At 39.3% G+C, this 23,028-nt stretch overlaps 1 pseudogene and 2 gene segments (V, D, J or C); all 3 read left to right on the top strand.

The window, feature by feature from the left end:
* The first annotated feature begins 261 nt into the window (after positions 1-261).
* LOC131923960 (immunoglobulin heavy variable 3-72-like) lies at positions 262-6,672 on the top strand. The segment is given in 3 exon segments: positions 262-307; positions 393-721; positions 6,622-6,672. Coding segments are annotated over 3 exon segments (426 nt in total).
* An 8,437-nt stretch (positions 6,673-15,109) lies between these two features.
* Positions 15,110-15,612, top strand: LOC131923959 (immunoglobulin heavy variable 1-69-2-like). The segment is given in 2 exon segments: positions 15,110-15,155; positions 15,233-15,612. Coding segments are annotated over 2 exon segments (426 nt in total).
* Positions 15,613-20,626: 5,014 nt separating this feature from the next.
* On the top strand, positions 20,627-21,364 carry LOC131923957 (immunoglobulin heavy variable 3-73-like; annotated as a pseudogene).
* Positions 21,365-23,028: the final 1,664 nt, after the last annotated feature.

Genomic DNA, 23,028 nt, shown 5'->3' with positions numbered 1-23,028 from the left:
CATAACAAACAATATTATGTTATAAACACTGTTAGTGCTACCTAACTCATCCGTTTAACATCTGCATTCTGTACTAATAACTGCCCCCTCTATTGCTTTAATCCTAGTGCAGATGATGTAGCAGGAAGAAATGCAAATTTGTCCTCCCTCTGCTCATGAAAAACAGCCCTGACCTGACCTTGTAGCTCTAGCAGAGGAGGCCAGTCCTGACTTCCCTGGTCTTTCCATTCAGGGATGAGCACTGAACACAGACCTCTCACCATGAAGTTGTGGCTGAACTTCGTTTTCCTTGTAACTCTTTTAGAAGGTAATTCATAGAAACAAAAGATGTTGACTGGAAGGCGGGTATGAGTAATAGTGATGGTGGATATGTATGACAGTTTTCTAACCAGAATTCTCTGCTATTGCCAGTGTCCAGTGTGAGGTACAGTTGTTAGAGTCTGGAGGAGGCTTAGTACAGTCTGAGGGGTCCCTGAAACTCTCCTGTGCAGCCTCTGGATTCACCTTGAGTGGTTTCTACATGAACTGGATTCGTCAACCTCCAGGGAAGGAACTGGAATGGATTGCAGTGAGTAGAAACAAAGATAATGGTTACTCAGCAGAGTACAGTGCGTCTGTGAATGGCCGATTCAACATCTCCAGAGATGATTCCAAAAACACCCTCTACTTGCAAATGAACAGCCTGAAAGCTGAGGACACTGCCACTTACTACTGTGCAAGAGTCAAAACACAGTGAGAGGACTTCAGTGTGAGTCCAGACATAAACCTCCATGCAGATGCGATCAGCAGCAGTAGGGGGCGCTCAGGGACAGAGAAAAATGGCATTGCTTCTCCATATACTAATTATCATCTGGAAAGTTCTCTGGAACTTGTAATGCTGTATCTACCACAGAAGCCTCTGCTGAACTATGAGAAATTGTAATGTGGGTAAATTTCTATTTGGCAAGAGGGAAATCAAGGAGACAAGATAGAAAATATTAAAAACGCAGATTGTTTCCTTTTCAAGTGTATGTTGCATTTAGACATATTTCTTTGCAAATTGTTGACAAATATTTCAATATGTTGAACTTCTACCATAGATTGCACTTATGTGTTACTTTTGAAAAATACAATTTTAATCGAAACCAATAATTTGGGACTTGTAAAAAGATTATTACAGTAATGTCTGTCTTGTACTTAAAATTTATTTGTATGATATAAAGCTTAAGCAAAATGAAAGATGGAAGTGTATTTGTAAAGTTTGGTCATTCATGAATGAAATTTCCTAACTTTTGATAAATATCAATTTGTGTTATACATATTACATTAAAAATAATTTTATAGTTCAATTTTATGATAGGCTTTCTTACAGAAACATTGACAAAATATAGAGCTTTGTCACATTTTTAACATAATTTAAAAACTTAATAATAATTTAAAAATAATTCTTGGTACTTTATTAGTTTTAAGTCACGGCATGAGTTAACTGTCCTTACGTTGCTAACATCATCTAATTAATTCTTCCTATGAATTTACCTTTCTAATTTGTTTATTCTAAAGGAGAATAAACTTTAGTGATTGGTGAGAAACATTTATAGTATGAAACACTGAAGACCAAGGATAGTTTTAGGTTTTGAAAAAGGCTTTTCTTTGGCTGTTAAAGGAAAATGTGTTATTTGTGCTTTGAAGAACTGATTAGTCCATTATATCTTTGTCCATAATGGTTCTCAACAGATAATAATAAACCAATGTTATATCATTATATAACATACTTAGCAAAACTATATTATAAATAAAGCCATCCAAAAGATAAAGTCACTTGCACTACTAACAATTAAAACCTCATGACATATGTTACTGTATAGAATGGTAAAAATGTAACATCATTTTCTGTAATTTCTTGTGTTTAAATCATAAATTTTTTCAAAACTGAAGCTATGAAGCTTACAGAACATAAATTATTTACAATATGACACACTTATTTCTTTATTAAAATTGTTTTAATGATTCTCTGTTAGAGAAGCAATTTTGAATCAAACTTCTGGAGCTTCTTGTTGGATATAATAATTTCTCTATCAAATATATTTTTATGCGCTGCCCTAAAACTGAAAAATCAACAATCTGTGATAGAGTGAGAGCTAGATAAATGTTTGCCTATATTTTCTTTCATAATTCATGTTCATTGTCTGCATTAAGTCCTTCCTTATCCCTGAGTATTTAGCTGTTCTTGTTTTCTTTTTCATAAGATACACTACAACACATGTATATTTGTCTTACACACAGACGTGTGTTTGTGTTTATGTGTGTGTGTGTCTAGATTCATAGTATGATGTGGAATTGTGTTTTTATCCTTTCAGTGTTTGTGTGACCTCAGTTTATATTTTAGATCCTATATCCACTATATCCATCCATTTCCTATAGACTTCATAATTTCATTTTTCTTTGGAGATAAACAATATTCTCCTATTATACACACACACACATATAGATAGATAGATAGATAGATAGATAGATAGATAGATAGATAGATAGATAGATAGATACATAGATACATAGATACATAGATACATAGATAGATAGATATAGATATATCATACACATTTTTCAGTCCGTTGATGAAAAACTAGTTTGGTTTCAATTTTTTGCTGAAGTAAACAAAACAGCAACAAACATGGGGGAGTAAATATCTATACATAAGGAATGGGGTCCTCTGGGGATATTTCCAGGAGAGACATAGGAGGGTCATATGTTACTTCTAGTTTTAGTTTTCTGAGAAATCTCCAATCTGATTTCTATAACAGTTGGACTAATTTTCAAAACCACCAACTGCGAATAAGGGCTACGTTCTCTCAAACCCACCCCCAACATTTGTCAGATTAGTTGATAGAAGCCATTTTTACTTGGGTGAGCTGGTATCTCAAAGTAGTTTTAATTTGAATTAACGTAATGTCTAGGAATACGGAACACTTTTTAAAAATATTTATTGGCTATCTATATTTCTTTTTTCCCCCAAAGGTGTCTTTTCACATTAATGTTCTGTGTGTTGATTGTCACTTGTATTTCCTTGATGTTAACTTTCTATAATTCTTTGGAAATTCTGGATCTTGGCCCTTGTCTGAAGTCTAGCTGTTAACATTCTACTCTCATCCAGTATTCTGTCTCTTTGTTCAATTGATTCTTTCCTTTGCTTTCCTTAGAAAGCCTTTTTCCCTGGTGTCAGCCAAATCTTCTGACTCCAACACTCTTTCTGCCTCCTATTTAGGACTGACTATTCCATGGTGTCTCAACTTCTGCACATTGTGTAGTTAGGGGTTTCTGTATTTATGCCCATCTAACGAAGGAGAGAGCTTCTCTGATAATAGATGTGCTAACCACAATCTATGAGTATAGCAGAATGTCATTAGGAGTAGTTTCTTTTTTCTATTTTCCTTTAGAAGAACAGTAGTATTTGGCTTTTCCCTAGTTCCAAGGAGTACTATTCCCAAGTTCTTGGCCATAAAAGCAGTGTCATAGATGTATTCCATCCCGTGGAGTGATCCTTAAAGGCAATCAGACATTGGTTGGTTATTCCCACAAGCTTTATACTAGTATTGCACTAGCGCATCTTCCAGGCAGGTATATCATAGGGTTACAGCTGGGCTGGCATTTGCCTTTCTACTCTGGTAGCATGCATAATACCTTCTAGTTGTGTGAACACTAGTCAATAGGGATGAAAGCTCTAGGTAGGCACCAGCTCAACTTACCCATGAATCCAATGAGTTACATAGATATTGTCTTCAATAATAGGGCCTTAGTGTCAGTTTGAAGACAACAAGTAATACCCTTAGGAGTAGACTGCGTTGTTTGGGGATTGCATGAGACTTCTTTGGCTCATGACTTGATTACTTGTAATCTATTGCCAGATCTGGAGGCTTCATTTGGTTATGAGAGGTGTCCAGCTAGGGCTCCATTTACTCTAATAAATGAAATTGTATTTAGATTGCCTTCATATATTTATGCAATTTAGGAAGCCTCTACTTCATTAGGTTTCTATGTGAACCCTCAATTGGCCCTTATTTTACCTTTTCCTGCTCTCTTTTAACTCTCTTTGTCTTCTCTTCTAACTCATTCCCCATTTTATCCTCCTATTCCATTGCACCACCTCCCATTCATAACTCTGTATTCTATTGCTTCTTTCTAGATAGATACATCCTGACTTCCTACTCTCTTACTCTACACCTAGTATCTGTGGCTACGTAGAGTATAACGTGCTTACCTAAACTTTAACAGTAAACATCCTCAAATAGTTGAAAATATACCATATTTTTTGTATTGGGTCCAAGTTACCTCACTCAGGGTTATTTTTCCCCTGGATTGATGCATCTACATTCAAATTTCATGATTTCAATTGTTTAACATCTGAGCAATATTCCATTGTGTGAATGGATCACATTTTCTTTATACATTCAACTACTGAGTGACATCTAGGCAGCAGTGAGTATATTTTAGCAAGTGTCTCCATCATAGGATGTAAAATTTTTTAGGTATATGACCAAGATGAATCTTGAGGTAGATCTATTTGCAGCTTCCTGAGTCACCTCTACACTGATTTCCATAATGGCTACACAAGTTTGCATTCTCACGTACAATGAACAGAACAGGTGTTCCCATTACTCTCCATCCATGCCATAATCAGCTTTCATTTGTTTTATTAATCTTGGACATTCTAAGTAGTGTAAGTTGAAATCTCAAAGTAGTTTTGACATGCATTTCTCTCAAGGAAGTGGATGTTGAAAATTTTTAAGTGCTTTTCAGCCATTTTACTGTACTCTCTTGATAATTCTTTTGGAATCTATACCCCCAGTTTTAATTGGGTTATATGCTAATCTTGATATCCTTTTGGGGGAGGTTCTTTAGATATTTTAGATATTACCCCACTATGGGATGAGCAATTGGTAAAAATCATTTTCCATTTTGAAGCCTGCTGCTTTGACCTAATGATGGTGTCCTTTGCCAAACAAAAACTTTAAAATTTCATTGTTATTTTATTGCCTGTGACATCAATGTTCTTTACAGAGAGTCTTTTCCTTTGCCAATGAGTTCAAGAATATCCCCCACTTTCTCTTCTATCAAATTCAGTGTATATCACTTTATGTTTATATGTTTAATCCATTTGTACTTGTATTTTGTCCAGAGCCATAAGCATGAATCCATTTGCATTCTCCTACATACATCCAACTGATATGACCAGCACCATTTGTTGAAAATGTTGCCCTTTTTTTTCAAGTTGTACTTTTGGCTTCTTTCTAAAAAAATCAAGTGTCCTTATGTGTTTGGATTTATGTAAGGGTCTTCCATTTCATTTCATTGATCAACATTTCTGTTTTTATGCTGATACCATACTCTTTTTATTACTGTAGCTCTATAGTACAATTTGATATCTGTGGTGATATTTTATTTGTGTTCTAACAAGTAAAGCTTGCCTGGAGATCAGAGGAAAAAGCCAGCCACTATATTAAATATAGAGGTCAGGAAGTGGTAGCACATGCCTTTAATCCTAGCATTTGGGAGGCAGAGATTCATCTGGATCTCTGTGAGTTCAAGGCCACACTGGGAACAGAGTCAGACATGGTGGCACAAGTCTTTAATCCCAGCACTAGTTAACCATAGAGGTCTGGAGGCCTGCACTGACAGACAGAAAGTCATAGAGCTGAGAGGAAAGAGGAAATGATGTAGCTGGGCGGAGAGAGGAAGTAAGATGGCAGTGCATAGAAAGGTGTATAGGTGTGAGTATACAGGAAGTAGCTCTCTCTTGGGGTGAGGATTTTCTAGCAGTAAGAAGTTGTGGCTGTGGCTTGTTCTATCCTAATGATCTCTCAGTTTTCACCCCAATATCTGACTCTGGTTTCTTTTTTATTAATAAGATCATTTAGCAATTCATCTTATAAATGTCATGAATGGCGATACCTCCAATAGTTCTTATATTAATTAGGATTGCTTTAGCTAGGCTGAGTTTTTTGTTGTTGTTGTTTCCATATGAAGCTGATAATTGTCCTTTAAATTTTTATGAACAATTGTGTTGAAATTTTTGTTTGGATTGTATTGAATCTGTAATTGCTCTTCATAGAATGGCCATTTTAACTGTTTTAGTCCTACAGATTCATGAGCATGAGAGATCTTTTTATGTACTGTTAGCTTTTTCAATTTCTTTCTTCATTATCTTGAAGTTTTTATCATACAGATTTTTCACTTGCTGGGTAAAAGTTACCTCAATATATTTTTTGGACTCTTGTGAATGGTATTGTTTCCCCTCTCAGGGTCTTTCTAAACCTACTTATAATTTCAATATAGGAAGGTCACCAATCTTTATGTATTTATTTTCTATCCTGCTACTTTCCTGAAAGTGTTTATTAGCTGTTGGAGTTTTCGGATGGCATTTTCAAAGTCACTTGTATATTCAATCATATCATCTACAAATAAAGGTGCTTTGACTTCTTCACTTCCTAATTTTATCCACTTGACCTCCTTAGTTGTCTTGAAGTTCTAGATAAGATTTCAAGTTCTATTTTGAAAAAGTATATAGAGAGTATATAACCTTGTCTAGTTTCTTATTTTAGTGGGAATGCTGACAATTTCTCTACATTTCAACTGATGTTTGCTGAGAATTGTGTATATTACATTTATTATTTTGAAGTATATTCCTTGCATCCTTAGAGTCTCCAGAACATTTCTCAAGAATGGGTTTTGGATTTTGTTAAAATCATTTTTTAAATCTGATGATATGATCATGGGGATTTTGTATTTGTGGATTACATTCATAAATTTATATATGTAGAAACATCCCTACATCTCTGGAATGAGGCCTACATCATCATATTAGATGGTCTTTTTTTGCTTATTCTTGGATTGAATTTGTAAGTACTGTATTGAGAATTTACACACTGAAATCCGTTTTTGGTATCAAAAGTCTAGAGTCTTACTTTTAGGTCTCCTTATCACAGTAGGTTTACATCTCAGCATATATAGGGCAAAAGTAGACACAGTCAATATAGGTGATGCTAGGAACATGTACTGTAAGTGTTTGTCTCTGTGGAGAGGATTTCTGACTTATTATATTTGCTGAAGTTCCCCCTAAGGCCACAATACGCTCATGTTTGTCTAGGAGTATCATGTGCCCTTCTTAAGCTCTACACAATAGTCAACTGACTTGCTAAGAAACTAGATCCAAGTTCCTGACCCTATCCCAGAATTTTCAATATTGCAGACACTGAGGATAACAAACAACAGTTGGAGCTATGTTGGAGCACACTTCATAGACAAGGGGCAGAAAAATTCAAAGATGAAGATACATCCATAAATAGGCCCTGAGCTGACTTCCCACACACATTCCTGGCCTGTGGTGCTAACCTGATTCCCATTCTCCAATGCACTGCTTTTACTAGAAAGTCTCTGGGTCTTCGTACTTATTCCATCTGTGAAACGTAAGGATGTAGGCTGGCTGACATGTAGTACTAGTGTGACACTTCAAATACACTGTGGGGCAATGTTGAGTGCAGGAATACAGCAAGAAACATAAGAAATTTGTATACCATAGTGTCACCAGGACCCTATTAAGCAGCTACGGGGCTTTCAGGGGATGGGAGATCAATGAATCTCTTTTTGAGTTATTTCTTGTGTCCTGCTTTATACAGTGAGTTTTTTCTGTAATTCTTATAAGAAATTAAATTAAAATACAGACTGATGACCAGTGGTTACAATACCAAGTGCAACCCAGAAAGATAATAGGGCAGATCCATTCCTGTAACTGAGATTTAGCTTTCTGTTTCTATCTGTCTCTCTGTCTCTGCTCTGTTTTTCTCTCTCCTCTCTCTGTTTCTCTCTCTCTCTTGTCTGTCTGTCTCTCTGTCTCTCTGTCTCTCTGTCTCTCTGTCTCTCTGTCTCTCTCTCTCTCTCTCTCTCTCTGTGTGTGTGTGTGTGTGTGTGTGTGTGTGTGTGTGTGTGTTATGTTAAGGGTTATTGTGCATTAAAATGGAGCCATGCATTCCTGTCCCACCATGTGTTCTCTGCTGTGTCCAACGTCCAAGTGATCAAAAGAGTCACTGGCCAAGCTGCCAGAGCTTATGGATTCATCTTGAGGCCAGGCTGTTTTACCACTACTGACAGGTGTCAGGGTTGTGATCCCTGAAGTTTCCTTTGCCATTGTCTGGTGAATGCCTGCATTATACTTCAGGTCATTCCAAGCAAGTCACTGTCCAAGAAAAGGTTTCTCTCAGAAGCTTGTGATCTTGATGACTCTGCTGTCCAAGGCCAGGACACAATCACTTCCTCCAAGGGGTGGACAGTTGTGATTAAATACACTGCAAGCCCAGAGAAGAACATCTCTGATGAGTAGAATGGACTGCAGAGATATCAGACTCACCTAGCACAACTGAAAATGGATTACCAGATACAGATGCTGAAATGGAGGCTTACTCTTACATTTTAATTGCTATGAGAAAATACCATGACTAAAACAAACAGGATGAAAAAGACTTATTTCAACTTCAAGCTCTCATGCTGTACTCCATTACTGAGTGAAGTAAGGTCAGGAACTCAAGGCAAGAACTGAAGCAGAAACAATGCAGGAATATTGCCTACTAGCTTGTTTCCCAGGGCTGGTTCAGCCTGATTTCTTAGAAACCCCTGGACAGTATATGGTAGAAAGCTCTATCCACAATGGGATAGGCTCCCCCAGCTCAATCATTAAGCAATAAAATGCACTGTGATCTTGCCTACATGCAGATCTTATGAAGGAATTTTCTCATTTGAGCTTCTTTTTTCTCAGATGACAATAGATTGTGTCATCTATCTGACAGAGCATTAGCCAGCACAGGGGCCCTTCTCAGTTTCTGAATCATCTTTCTTCCTTCCTGTAGTCTATGTGGAAATCAAGTAGAGCTCCTGATGTTAGATAAATCTTATATTTGGTTATTACTCCAGTTTGGTCCTAATTGTAATAACCATCATAACCAAAAGCAACTAGGTGAAGAAAAGATTTATTTCATTTCACAAGTTATACTCCATCATTGAGAGAAACAAAGACAGGAATGTGAAGCAAAGACCATAAAGGAACACTGCTTGCTGGCTTACATAGATTGCTTTATTGTATAGATCATCCTAACCTACCCAGAGTCAACAGCCTGTTAACCATATATAATATCCCCAATTATTAAATGGAATAATAATGAGGAATACTCTACATCAGGCTGGCCTGTGGGGGTATATTGATTACCTTAATTTGTGCAGACAGACCCCTCCCAAACTGAGCATCACCATTTACTGAGCTTTGGGTTCTGGACTTGTGTAGAGAATGGCTGATCACATGTAAGCATGTATGTATTCATTCTCTCTCTTTCTCTGCTATTAACTGAGGATGTGATTTGGTACTTTATGTTATTACCCCAAATTCCCCCAATCAGGAAACATAGGACAAATCTACTCAGTTTCTTTTGGTCAGTATATTTTGTCACAGCAACAAGAATGAAACCAGAACACAGAATTTCTACCTGCACGACACATAATTGTGTCCCACAGTCCATGGGTTACATGCTGGCATCCAACGCTGGAATTCAGAAGAGGAATATCTCTTGTTTCAGCCATGGAAGTAGCACCTATACCCTAGATGTTCTAGAGCAATCATATAAAATACAAGTGACCAGAAACCAGGGCTCGAAGCTCCAAATGAGCCATGGGGTTCATTGAAACTTGCTCCCTAGCCCATGTCTTTTTTGTATTCAGAACGACTCACACAAAACCCTGGTAGATCTTGTGGGATTGTTTTTATCTGATTTGGTGTCCATTTCCTAGACCACAGTGTTAAAGCATCAAAGTGCACTAAAAGGCAGACTTCAAGATCTGAGAGCCTTTGTTGGTGAGTAGAGATCATGTATCTCATGTTATCTATCTGAAAAACTCAGTTTTCATCAGTAGCATTGCCTCTACGGTGCTCTGACAGGCAGCAGGTGAAAAGTACTTGTCATTTGTAAAAAAAGTGTTAGGTAGCAGTGATGGCTGGCTAGATTGTGCTGTCCACAAAGCTAGGAACACTACTACCAAACAGCAAGACTTCATTAATTATACTCCATGAATAATGATTTCATACTTGTCTTGCTGTACCATTTAATGACAGGAATTTTCAGGAAGAGTTGGCAGCATGTATCCAAGAGGCAGATTCCTCAAGAGATGGCATTGTGTGTTCAAGAGGAAGGTTCTCTGTAGATGAATTTCTAAACAGTCTTATTAAATAAGAAATACAGAGTCAAATACAGAGTTAATAGCCAAAGAGATCAGAGCAAGAGCCATGACTAGCTTTAGCTTACTACCAGCAGTAGCTTTCCCCAGAGAGCTTCTTCCCCTATAACTTTTGTTTTGATTGCCTTTCTGTTCTGCCTTCTCATTGGCTCTAAGCACAGCCACATGACTTCCTCATCACTGCCTGTCTATACAGACCTCCAGGTCTCTATGGTTAGTACTGGGATTAAAGTAGTGTGTCACCACACTTGGCTGTGTCGTTGACCACACAGAGACTCTGCCTGCCATGTGATAGGATTAAGGGTGTGTGCTACCACTGCCTGACTTCTGTTTATGACTCACTTTGACCTCTGATCTCCTGGCAACTTTATTTATTAACATACAAATAAAATCACACTTCAGAAAAAATAAAATACCATCACACCACAGTTCTCTCATATGCATTATGAGTTCACTTTGTTCTCATTATTCTTTTAACTCAATCTGAACATTTCCTTTGGGCTGCTTTCATTGTTTGTTTCACAGCAAGAGACTTGTAAATGAGTGAGTGGTTGGAGTTGCAGAGACCTGGTTTAATGTCTAGATCTTCTCAGTGAGTTGAAATGAATTGAGGTGAATATTCATTCTATAATTTTTTGATTGTTTAATATTGTCACTTTTTGGTTCAGTTACAGAATGGTGTGATTAAGTTAGTTCCTCCAACAAATTACTTTCTCCTAGAGATCACTAAATTGATACAATATTTTAAGAGTATTTCATTTCTTAGGAATAAAGGTAAAACAACTATAAAAATCCATATACAGTTTTCAGCAAATATATTCTCAGCCCAGTCTAATATATATCTGAGGGAATCTTCACAAAGTGAGAATATCAGAGTACATGCAAGTTTGTATTAAATGGCCTTCATTGCTTTCTATGAAGAGAAGGCCACTCTGCTGACTCCATCACCATGTCTTCAGTGGTCTAGAGTTCAAGGGCAGCCACACACAGGAAGCTCAAAGTCTATGTCCTTGAGATGGATGAGCACTATTCAAGAGCCAAACTCTAGAGTTGCATATTAGAAGCAGAGCCCCAGACAATAGTAACCCTGCAGGAGGATGTGGGTCAACAGATGGTGCTCCCAGCACACACCAGGCAGAGAGGAGCAGGTGCAGAGAAGGTCCGGCAAGTGAATTTCTGCACTTCACCAGGATTTTCTCCGCTCACTGAACACATACAATCCAGTTAACCAAATGAAACCCTCTAGAGACCAGTCCCTAAAGAGTTACAATGTTTTCCCTGAAATACCCAAGTCAGAGTTGACTACAGATCACTACCATTAAAATCTTGATTCTATGTCACGCTCCTGGGAATGTTAAAAGAAACATAAATGCCACAATCCACAGAACCATTTTGTCATTACAAACAAAGTTGCTGTCACAGTGGAATAAATTCTTCTGTTGAAAAATTAGGAAGCAATAATCTTCTCTTAAAGGGGTGTGGGCAGACATTTTCACTGTCTTAATATTAAAACTCAACCCACAACTTCTGTGGAATTCTCACATCTTCAGGTAGACTGGAGAATGGGGGAGCATTCTAATGAGGCCCTAGATTCATCTGAAGACTCCTCTCCAAACTGCTGTAATCATGTACATAACCTCCTATAGTGATATTTTATTTGTATTAAAATGTTATTTGTATGTTAATAAATAAAGTTGCCCAGGGGTCAGAGCTATTAGCAAGCCATAGGAAAGCCGGGCGGTGGTGGCATACGCTTGTAATCCCAGCACTTGATAGGCAGAGCTAGGTAGATCTCTGTGTGTTCAGGGATACAGACAGCATTGGAGACACACGCCTTTAATCTCAATACCAACCATAGAAGACCTGGAGGTCTATATAGACAGGCAGTGATGAGGCAGTCATGTGGTTGGGTTTACAACCAATGAGAAGGCAGAAACAAAAGTCTTTATAAAGACTTTAACACAGGAGATAGCTCTCTTTTGGAGAGGTAGGACCACCGCAGGAGGAAGGGTAAGGTTTTAGCTCTTAGCTCTGACCTCTTGGCTTTCTTCTTTGCATTGGTTCTGTGTTTCTTATTTAAGAAGATGGTTGGTTACATCTACACTCCCAGTGTGTGAACGTCTCTAATCAGGTACAGATGGTTATCATTTTTCACACAATATATGTTGGATATTTGCATCCATGTAAAGATTAGTTTCTGCCCCAATGTCCCATGTAATGATTCTTTGGAAGGTGTTTCTTATACCCCTGGCACATGGAGAACTTGGAGAGTCCACTGTGCACATGCCAGTTGATGTCATCTATACTCTCTGTTCTAACTCCATTCCCACTGGCATTAGTTTCTTCATCACAGTTTTCTGCTTTTTGTGGGTATTTTCTTGTTTTAAATTGGCTCACTGCTCACCGCAAATGAACTCTCTATTGGTGCTGAAGATAAGAAGCTTGAATATTTTACCTGTGAGTTAGAGAAGCATCATTGGGAGAAGTAATGTTTGATGTTGGTTCAATGTTAGTGATCGCCAATTTCAGGCATCTGTAAAAGGAAAAGAGAATCTACTGGTCCAGGCCTAAGTCTTCTCTGGATACTACTATACTGACCTCAGTAGGTGTGAAGATATTTTAGAGAACTAAGTGACTATATACAGTATAATATTAGTGAGATCAAGACAACACAACTTATCAAACAGTATAGTGTGATGTTGAAAACCAAGAAAGCTTGGTTAACTAATGCCAGTCTGAGGGTCAGCCCACATGCTGCCAGTGACTGATAATGACCACAGTGAATCTACAGGTTGGGCATACTCTGGACACCAAGAATCTGTGCATTAACTTCTCAGTATCTCCCAGGTATATTGAAGAAAAGATATAAGTGTATGATCAATATTTAATTAATATGGAATAAACTTGTTCTGCTAGGATGTAGGCGAACAAGTCTTTAACAAAGATATGAGTCCAGTTGATACAAACCTTGTAAGTGCCAACATTTACCTACCAAACCATGATTGCCTGATTGTGGTCAGTGGGAACTGAATCTTAAACAGGCCAGGATGCAGGGGCCACAGCAAGACTGATGCTGTGACAAGTTTATTGCAAACAAGCAGACGTTTTATACCCTTAAAAAATATAACATCAGTTGCCAGGATCAATACAATGGTAGTTGCCAGAAGAAAGTGCATTTGTAAATTATATAGGGCATGAAAGATTAATGTCCAGGGCCAATTGTCTGGTCAAGCTTCTATATGCTTTGTAGACTTCTAGGAAACATACAGAAACAGAGATGGGCCTGATAGCTTCACTGTCTGAGGGAAGTGAAGAGCCTTGGTTTCTCAGGAACTGAAAGCTACACAGTGTCCCAGAAGTTATGGATTCTAACCTGAAAGGCTCTGATGCATTCCTCTGAAGGAAGCTAGACCAGACCAACTCTTTGATTCTCTGCAAAACTTAATGGGTTTAGCAAAAACAAGATGCTTACTTTTCCTAAGCACAAGGATTCAGCAAGCTGAAATTCTCTGTAATGACTCCATAGTATCAGTGGGTAGTCCTGGAACTTGGTCCAACTGCAACCAGAGAAGACCCTGGCATTGAGAGAAACATTAATAATAATAGAGGCATAATGTAAAATCAGTCTCTGGCACATCCCTTCACTATCAGAAAAACAAGAGCCATTTTTCCCTGTAGCTGAGCTCTGTGAGCATTGAAGTAGCATGAACGTGTTATTGCTCAAGTGAGACAGTGAATCTTGAGTTTAAGCCAAGGCATGCCAACCTTCAGGGGAGCTTAGGACCAGCAGGGGGCACAGTGGAGCAGATCAACAGGACAGAAATGAGGGCTGGAGGGGACTCCACAGCCTCTGCGGACTCCCTTCTTAAAGTCTATTAACTGAACAACACCTGCCTTGGTTCACATGTGAGATCTCCAATTTTCCAATATAGTAAAAATTATTTGCTAAATATTGCACAGATTTTTATTTTCTCATTTATATTATTAAGATTTGTTTATTTATTTATTTTTGATTTTGGAAAGCATATTTTTTTGTGTACAATATATTGTGATCACAGTTTCCCTGACTAACTCCTCTCTTACCCTTTCCACCTCCACCCTTCCCTACCACTCAACTGCACAACATTTCTTTCTCTCTATAGAAAGCAAGCAAATAGACAAAAAAAAAAAAAAGGAATTTAAAGAAGAAAAAAGAAACACAATAAATACACTGGCAACATGTTGAAAAAGAAATTTTTAACAGCTTATATATGAAAGATAATGGCAAATTCCCCCAATTTAGGAGTTTTTGAAATTTCTGCTCACAGTTATCCTCATAACTACCATCACCTGTCACTAAGAGGACCAAATGTCTCAGGTTGGGATTCTATTTTTAAATTGAGACATTAGGTCTTGGTGTGATATCCACAGAGCCTGCACAGGTCTCAGGGAAGGATACTTCCTCAAAGAGGATTAGGGTTTCTTTTTTTTTTTTTTTTTTTTTTTTTTTTTTTTTTTTTTGGTTTTTCGAGACAGGGTTTCTCTGTGTAGCTTTGCGCCTTTCCTGGAACTCACTTGGTAGCCCAGGCTGGCCTCGAACTCACAGAGATCCGCCTGGCTCTGCCTCCCAAGTGCTGGGATTAAAGGCGTGCGCCACCACCGCCCGGCGAGGATTAGGGTTTCGACTTCAGCATCCTGCTGCCAGACCCATTGCGCTCTACCATCTTCTTCAGCTGGACTAGGTCCTTATATAAGCAGTACCCTGCCTCATGAATATGCAAATCATGTGAGTCTATGATGGCAAATACAGGGATGCCCACCCCCTACAACATCATATGCTGAGTGTCCTCTCCACTGTCACTGAGTACACAAGGTCCTCACTATGGAGTGGAGCTGGATCATCCTCTTGCTGGTGGCAGCAGCAACAGGTAAGGGGCACCCAAGATCCTGACTTGAGGAGGGTCCATGTACTCTGGTAACAGTGACATTCACTCTGCCTCCACAGGTGTCCACTCCCAGGTCCAGCTGCTGCAGTCTGGGGCTGAGCTGAGGAAGCCTGGGGCCTCAGTGAAGATATCCTGCAAGGCTTCAGGCTACACCTTCATTGAATACTATATGCACTGGGTGAAGCAGAGACCTGGACAGGGCCTGGAGTGGATTGGAAGGATTGATCCTGAAGATGGTGAAACTAAGTATGCTCAGAAGTTCCAGGGCAAGGCCACACTGACTGCAGACACATCCTCCAGCACAGCCTACATGGAGCTCAGCAGCCTGACATCTGAGGACTCTGCGGTCTATTACTGTGCGAGACACAGTGTTGCAAACCACATCCTGAGTGTGTCAGAAACCCTGGAGGAGCAGGAAGCTGCCCTGGGACTGAGATGACAGAGAAGATTACCCTGGAATCTTGCTCAGAAATAATCATTCTGAGTGTCCAGTTGTCAGCCTCATCCTTACAGCCCTATAGGATCTTTGTCAACTTTTCAAAAGGACATCAGAGAATGAAGTGATGCTGATTCTGGATGCTCCCTACAGTACAACATACCTTGACCAGATCCTTATCAGTGACCACACCATTGATATGTCTGTTCTTTAATGAAACAAAAAACAACAAGCTGTGACAATATTCTCTCTCTACATATATATACCTTTAAATCTAAGAGACTAGAACTGTTGTTGGAGTAGCTGAGAATACATTATAATATGAATTTGGCTAGGAAAATACTAATCAGCAATATCAGAACAAACAATACCCCCTTTTAAAATTCAGTTTGATATACCTAACACCATACCAAATATGTTGTTGGAAGTTGTCCCCATAGATTTGTGGAGAGTCACTTTATTTTTCCTCATAAATCTAATTTTATATGTACATTTATGTGTAAGTCTAACCCTGAATTGCTTTTAGTAGTAGTAATGAAATTTTTTTATTATTATTTTAGAGGCGATGGAGCTCAATGTCATGTTGTGAAGTTCTCATGGTGTGGAGTTCATTAGTGTGACAACATTCTGGGCTCCTGCTCAGATAACATCAGAGTCAGAGCAGTGAGATTCTAAACTGAAAGTGGAAAATGCCTGTTGATGTCATTAGGAGCCCTGGGTGCTCATTATCCTCTTTTCTGAAATTGGATTGTCATTGTCACAAGTTCTAGACATTGATTGACATTGGCTGCACATCAATGAATGTCACATGATCCACCACCCTGGCCAACACATACATCCCCACACACACCCCCACACCCCCACACACACCCAGAGAGAGAGAGAAAGAGAGAGAGAGAGAGAGAGAGAGAGAGAGAGAGAGAGAGAGAGAGAGAGAGAGAGAGAGAGTGCATTTGTTCTTAGAGACAGTGAGGCCCACTAAGGACCTCTCTTGATTTTTGACCCTGTTATAACTTTTGCATATCTGAATCTAATCATTTCTGTCTATATGCTTTTTTTGTTTTTATCTTGTTTTAATTAGGAGAACACACACACCTTGGCTCTACAAAGGCTGAATATCAGGATCAAAATAACCCTGCCATTGATATCATAGCTACAATCTGACTATTTTTATCACAACATTAACAAAACAAACAAAAGAACACAGTGGTATTCTCTGATTCAAACCCCTTTTTTTTACTCAAATCAAAGCCAACAAGCTGTATAACCAAGACACAGTGACTAGAAAACCCAATTTGTTTCAATATCTGACCTGGCTTCTCTCATATACATGAGCACCCTAAGGTTGAGAGCTGATTGGGATTATTTTCCTGACAGTACATTTATTTTCCTTTTGGAATTTGTTCTCAGAGTTCAACATCATCTTTCCTTATGCTCTGAGCCTTTTTCAAGAGATTACAAGATAATCAGAAAGTGTTTCCTGCACCAGGTGGACAGAAATGTCTTGTCCTCCAAAGCCTAGTGTCCTCCCACTGTCCTCTGTGCAATGTAAAGTGTCAACACCATCATTAACATTCTTGTTCAAATAAACCACAAAGTCAGCATAGAAAGGAAAGAGAGGTTCCCTCACCTGCAAGTTCTGGGAAATCATCAGCAGAAAGACTAGGAGTAGTATGAATGTTGAGTAGTTGTCAGATTTGAACTGGCTGGACCCATGCAAGGTTCATAGGGCCGACTTCTGTGAGGACAGGCTGGATTTCTCAAGAGTAGACAAAGCTTCCATCCTACACAGAACTCCATCTTTTTGCTGCCCTGATGAATCACAGCAAAACAAGATTCCTAGGACAACCTTCCTGACCTGCACAGGATTGCTGAGAGAGTATAAAACTGTCTACAAACATTTCAGAGCAGTCCCTACATGGGAGTGAGATTAATCAATTGGAGACGATGTTCTGTCAAAGTACACACAGAGGGACACAGTCCGATATTGTATATTATGATTTTCAAATGACATCAAGTTCATATGATCAATAGCATTGGTAAATATTTTTGCCATGAGACAACAAAAAGGAAAATGAAAATAAATTAGTTATGCAGATCATGAGGATCAGGTGCACAGGGGCCATCAAAGTTTTTCCTAATTCTACTCAGAGATTCTTACTCTCATTTACCCACATACAAAGCCCAGGAGACCATGTCCTTTGGCAGTTAGAACCCTTGCCTGGAAGGATACAATATCTGACATGGAGAAGTTCAGTTAGTTCCTGGAATCTATTTTACTTTCCTGAAAATATTACAGAAACAGAAAGGACACAATTCAAAGACACCCTCAATCACCATTAAGACAGTCTATCTCATAATAGACTGATTTCCTCTATTGGAAAGCTAGGACCTGACAATCTTGTCTCATGAAGAGGCAATTCCAAGGCTCTTCATGCTGAGTCTCACCCCCATCAATACAGTGTCATGTCCTGGGGGACAGGACTGGAGAGATGGAAAGACATCAGAGCAGGGCCCTAGAGTGGAGGCTCTAGATTTCTTTCCACCTTTTCTTACTCACAGATTTGGTTCCTTTATTTCTTTGAAAATGTTTAAAACTAGTGACCTGATGTACCAGAGTGCTCCATAAAACACAGTCCTCACTATACTAATAATTAATACAAAGAGAAAAATTCAAATTCTTTAGAAGTTATTTATAGAAAATAATAGTATGTAGAATGTACATAATAATTATTTTCAATACTGGGTATCACACACCAGTCACTTTGCATGAATCAACATTAAGCTACATCCTTGAAAACTATTTCTTCAATTACTATCTAGATTTAACATCAATAAACCTTTGCTAATCCTTCTAAAATTATTGAAATTGTATTACAATAGCCTCTGTAGAGCAAATAATGGAGAGTACAGTCTGTGGAAAAAAAACAATAAAATAAGACTTTGAATTATATCAGAAACACATAACAAATAATAGGTAGTTCCTTAATCCTTTTTCTATTACTCACTTTTGTCTTTTTCATTTTCTCTAGGCATTCACATGTCTAATATTTCTACCACAAAACTGATTATACAACAGCAGGAATTCAAACAAGGCCAGTATGAAATAATCTGTATGCTGTGAATGTGTTGCTCTGATTGGTTGATAAATAAAATGCTGATTGGCCAGTAGCCAGGCAGGAAGTATAGGGGGATAAGCAGAGAGGAGAATTCTGGGAATAGGAAAGCTGAGTCAGGAGATGCCAGCCTGCTGTCCAGGGAGCAGCATGTAATGGCACACAGGGAAAGCCAAGGAAAATGTGGCAACATATAGATGAACAGAAATGGGCTGAGTTTAAGTGTAAGAGTGGTCAGTAGTAAGCCTGAGCAAATGGCCAAGCAATTTTAAATACTATAAGCCTATGTGTCTTTATTTGGGTCTGAGTGGCTGCAGGACCAGTGGCTAAGAGAGATTTGTCCTGACTGCAGGCCAGGCAGGACAGAAAAACTTTCAGCTACACAAAGCCTCCCTCTGCTCATGAAAATCAGCCCATCCCTATACCTGCAGCTTTTGCTGAGCATCCCAGCCCTAGATTCCAAGGTCTTTCCATTCAGGGAGAGCACTGATCAAAAAAACCACTCCATAAGGGGTTGCCTGTGAGAGGAGATTTCATTCTCCTCTCTTGCTTTTAAATATTTTTTTTGAGAATTTCTTAACCTAAGTACTGTACCCATCAATATCCCCACTCAAATTCTTCCCCATCCAGCTCTCACTTGCCCTCAAATTCATGACTTTTTCAACTAATAATTAATACTTTTAATTAATACTTGTTCAATCTCTCTCTCTCTCTCTCTCTCTCTCTCTCTCTCTCTCTCTCTCTCTCTCTGTGTGTGTGTGTGTGTGTGTGTGTGTGTGTGTGTGTGTGTGTTTAACATTGAGTTCAATTGGTAGTGAGAGAAAGGCAAGTCCTTGAGGATCCAGAGAGCCGAAGGATATGGTATTGAAAGAAATAGACCCACTTGATGTTTTAGGGAGGTCACAGAGGAGGTGGGGGTACCTTTGTGATGAGGAAGAGCAGGTCTATATAGTAGGTGGAAAACATTGTCCCTGGAGGAGCTAAACGGTAAATACAGGTCTTCATAATGTGCTTTTTAATATTGTTCAAAGAATAATCACAGATAGTATTTATATTTACATAGTACTTCTTTTGCATTTTGAGGATCAATCTTAGACCTTTATGTCTGATATACTGTACCACTGAGCCACATTTTGTTACATTTTGTTAATTTAATTTAATATATGCAGTCATCATTTACTGAAATTTAGACATTTCTTAAATAATTATATTTTAGTTTTTCTTATCTAGATTACCTATGAAATTATTTAATAATTTAAGCAAAGTCAGGAAAATAATTTACAAATACAGAGCATAATACAGTAAGCCTGAAAACTTATATTTCATATTTCTATGTAAAAACACAAATTCATACTAAGTTAAATTTTCTTTTTGTTTCCTTCTTTCTTCTCTATTTTTTTGACACACAGTTTCATACAGACCAAGCATAACACAAGCCTTTGATTCTCCTGCTCCACCTTATTGCCTATCATGTAGTGGTGGTAATGAACACAGGGTTTCAGGCACTAAGCTATGTCCCCAAGCACAGTAAGTGATACTTTAATTTTTTTTTTCCGAGACAGGGTTTCTCTGTGTAGCTTTGCGTCTTTCCTAGATCTCGCTCTGTAGACCAGGCTGGCCTTGAACTCACAAAGATCCACCTGGCTCTGCCTCCCTAGCGCTGGGATTAAAGGTGTGTGCCACCACCGCCTAGCCGATACTTTGATGTTATAAATGCCACTTTAGTCTTCATTTTATCTCAGACAGACGCACCTTTATTCGTCTTCTCTAAGGCTCCTGCCCCTGAGTTCATGATATCCTAGGAAGACATGCAAATAATTTTCTCATCTGCTCATGAAAAACAGCCCTGACCCTACAGCTCTGACAGAGACACCCAGCTCTGTACTCACAGGTTTTTCCATTCAGTGTTTATCACTGAACACACAACATCCAGCATGGAATTGAGACTGAGTTGGGTTTTACTTGTCTTTTTAAAAGGTAATTTATAGATAAGGAGAGATACTGAGTGTGTGAGTGGAGGTGAGTGAGAGGGACACTGGACATTTGTGAGAGCTTACTGACAGGATTCTCTGTCTTTTCAGGTGTCCAGTGTGAGGTGCAGCTGGTGGAGTCTGGGGGAAGCCTGGCACAGCCTGGAAGTTCCCTAAAACTTTCTTGTGCAGCCTCTGGATTCACCTTCAGTGACTACTGGATGAACTGGGTCCGCCAGGCTCCAGGAAAGGGGCTGGAGTGGGTTGGTACAATTGAATACAAACCTAATAATTATGCAACAGGCTATGCGGAGTCAGTGAAAGGCAGATTCACCATCTCAAGAGATGATTCCAAAAGCAGTGTTTACCTGCAAATGAACAGCTTAAGAACTGAAGACACCGCCATTTATTACTGTACTAGACACACACACAGTGAAGGGACTTCATTGTGAATCTAGACACAAACCTCCCTGCAGCAGTGCTCAGTACCAGCAGGGGGCGATAGTCCCCAAGGAGAACAGGGACATTGCAGGAACAGGTGGCAGGCATAATTCTGTGCTGCTAAATTCACTCACATTTGTCACTACATCTACTGTTTTCCCAGAATGCTCTCTATATTTATGGTCTATGAAGTCAGTGATAACAGAGTTCTGCTTTACCACAATTTAGAATATATACACCACACAGTCTAACATAAATTACACACACACACACACACACACACACACACATCACCTCTGTTAACACAGAAATGACTCTGGTGAGGTCATGAGGATGAAATGTTGGTCCAGGTTGTTGGTGAGGCATCTGTGTCATGAGATTGAAGATAAAGCCTCAGTGGTATTCTGATTAAGACAGTGCTTTGGATTAAGGGAACCATGAGGGAGGTGAGGCCACACTCAGTGACCCCTACACCTTAACATGTTTTGAGTCTTCCCGCTTTCCCTTGAGAACTGTGTACAACAGGCACAGATGTGACCCACTTGTGCTTTTACCCGATTCAGTTACTTAACCTATAACTTTCGTCATCACACCTCCCACTACACTTCGTTCATCTAACTTCCAGTCTTTGTTTTGAACAGACATGAGCCTGTTGCTGGAGAATTTCTCTCCAGCTCCCACCACCAAGTCCCGCCAGTCCCAAAGCCCACTTATGAAATAAACACACAGACTCTCACATTATTTAAACTGCTTGGCCATTAGCTCAGGCTTATCATTGTCTAGCTTTTACTCTTATATTTAGCCCATTTCTAATAATCTTTTCTTTGCCACGTGGCTTGAGGCTTACCAGCATCTTTACATGCTGCTTGTCCTGGCGGTGGCTGGCAGTGTCTCCTCCTCTTTTTTCCTGTTCTCTCAATTCTCCTCTCTCCTTGTCCTGCTTATACTTCCTGCCTGGTCACTGGCCAATCAGTGTTTTATTTATATAGAGTGATATCCACAGCATGAGCCACTTACTTTAAGCTCAGCTGAGGCCTAGACTGTAACTCTGTGGGGACTTGGGGAAGGTTGTTAGTGAATGGGAAAAAATGTGTGGTGGAGGAGAAAGTTTACTTTAGATATGTGGGACAACATAGCCAAAGACAGCGGCATCTGGAAGAGTCCAGAGTGGACATTGCCCTGAATCATGTGAGGAGAGGGGGAGAGGGGATGTGAGGGGAGAGAGGGAACCAGGTACAATAGCCAAGAGGCCCAACAGAGAGACATAAAAGACCAGGTAACTAAAACAGCTGGATAACGTAGGGCATGGCAGCTGAGGGAGTGAAGCCCAGCCCCTGGGCTGGAAAGTTTAGGGTAGGGGGCAGAATATGCCAGACAAGAGGGCCCTGTAACAAGTAGGGACTGAGGCATGGAGGGAGAATCTTGCAGCCAGTGTCTACTTTGATATATTAAATAGGCACCTCAGCCATTTGTCCCAGGTTTGAAACCTAACATTCCAGCCTTTTTTGATAATAAATAAATGATGATGAGCAATGTGTAATCTTCTTTATGACTACTTCCTGCTGACACTGAGGCATCATTATTGGATGGGGACAAAGGAAGCAGAAATGCTGGCCCAGTCCGGGAAGAACAGACTGTTTGACTTGCTGACCAGGCTCTGAGGGAACTTCTAGGGCTAAGGACCTGTAGGCTGAAGTTGGAACAATTTATGAGGCTGGACCACCTTGGGTGAGCCACTTTAAGGTTGTCCCAGGATGCAGATTTTGAGGGAACACCTGGAACTGGCTAGCTGTTGGAGCTGTCTGCAGCTGATTTGAAATCTGGTGGGACAGAAAGACTACCGAGGAAAAGTTAAATGAGGACTGTTGGGGAAGTTTTTATCTAGGAGTGTA

This window comes from Peromyscus eremicus, chromosome 14 (genome assembly GCF_949786415.1).
Source record: "Peromyscus eremicus chromosome 14, PerEre_H2_v1, whole genome shotgun sequence".
NCBI lineage: Eukaryota > Metazoa > Chordata > Mammalia > Rodentia > Cricetidae > Peromyscus > Peromyscus eremicus.
This window is presented reverse-complemented; position numbering and strand designations above follow the sequence as displayed.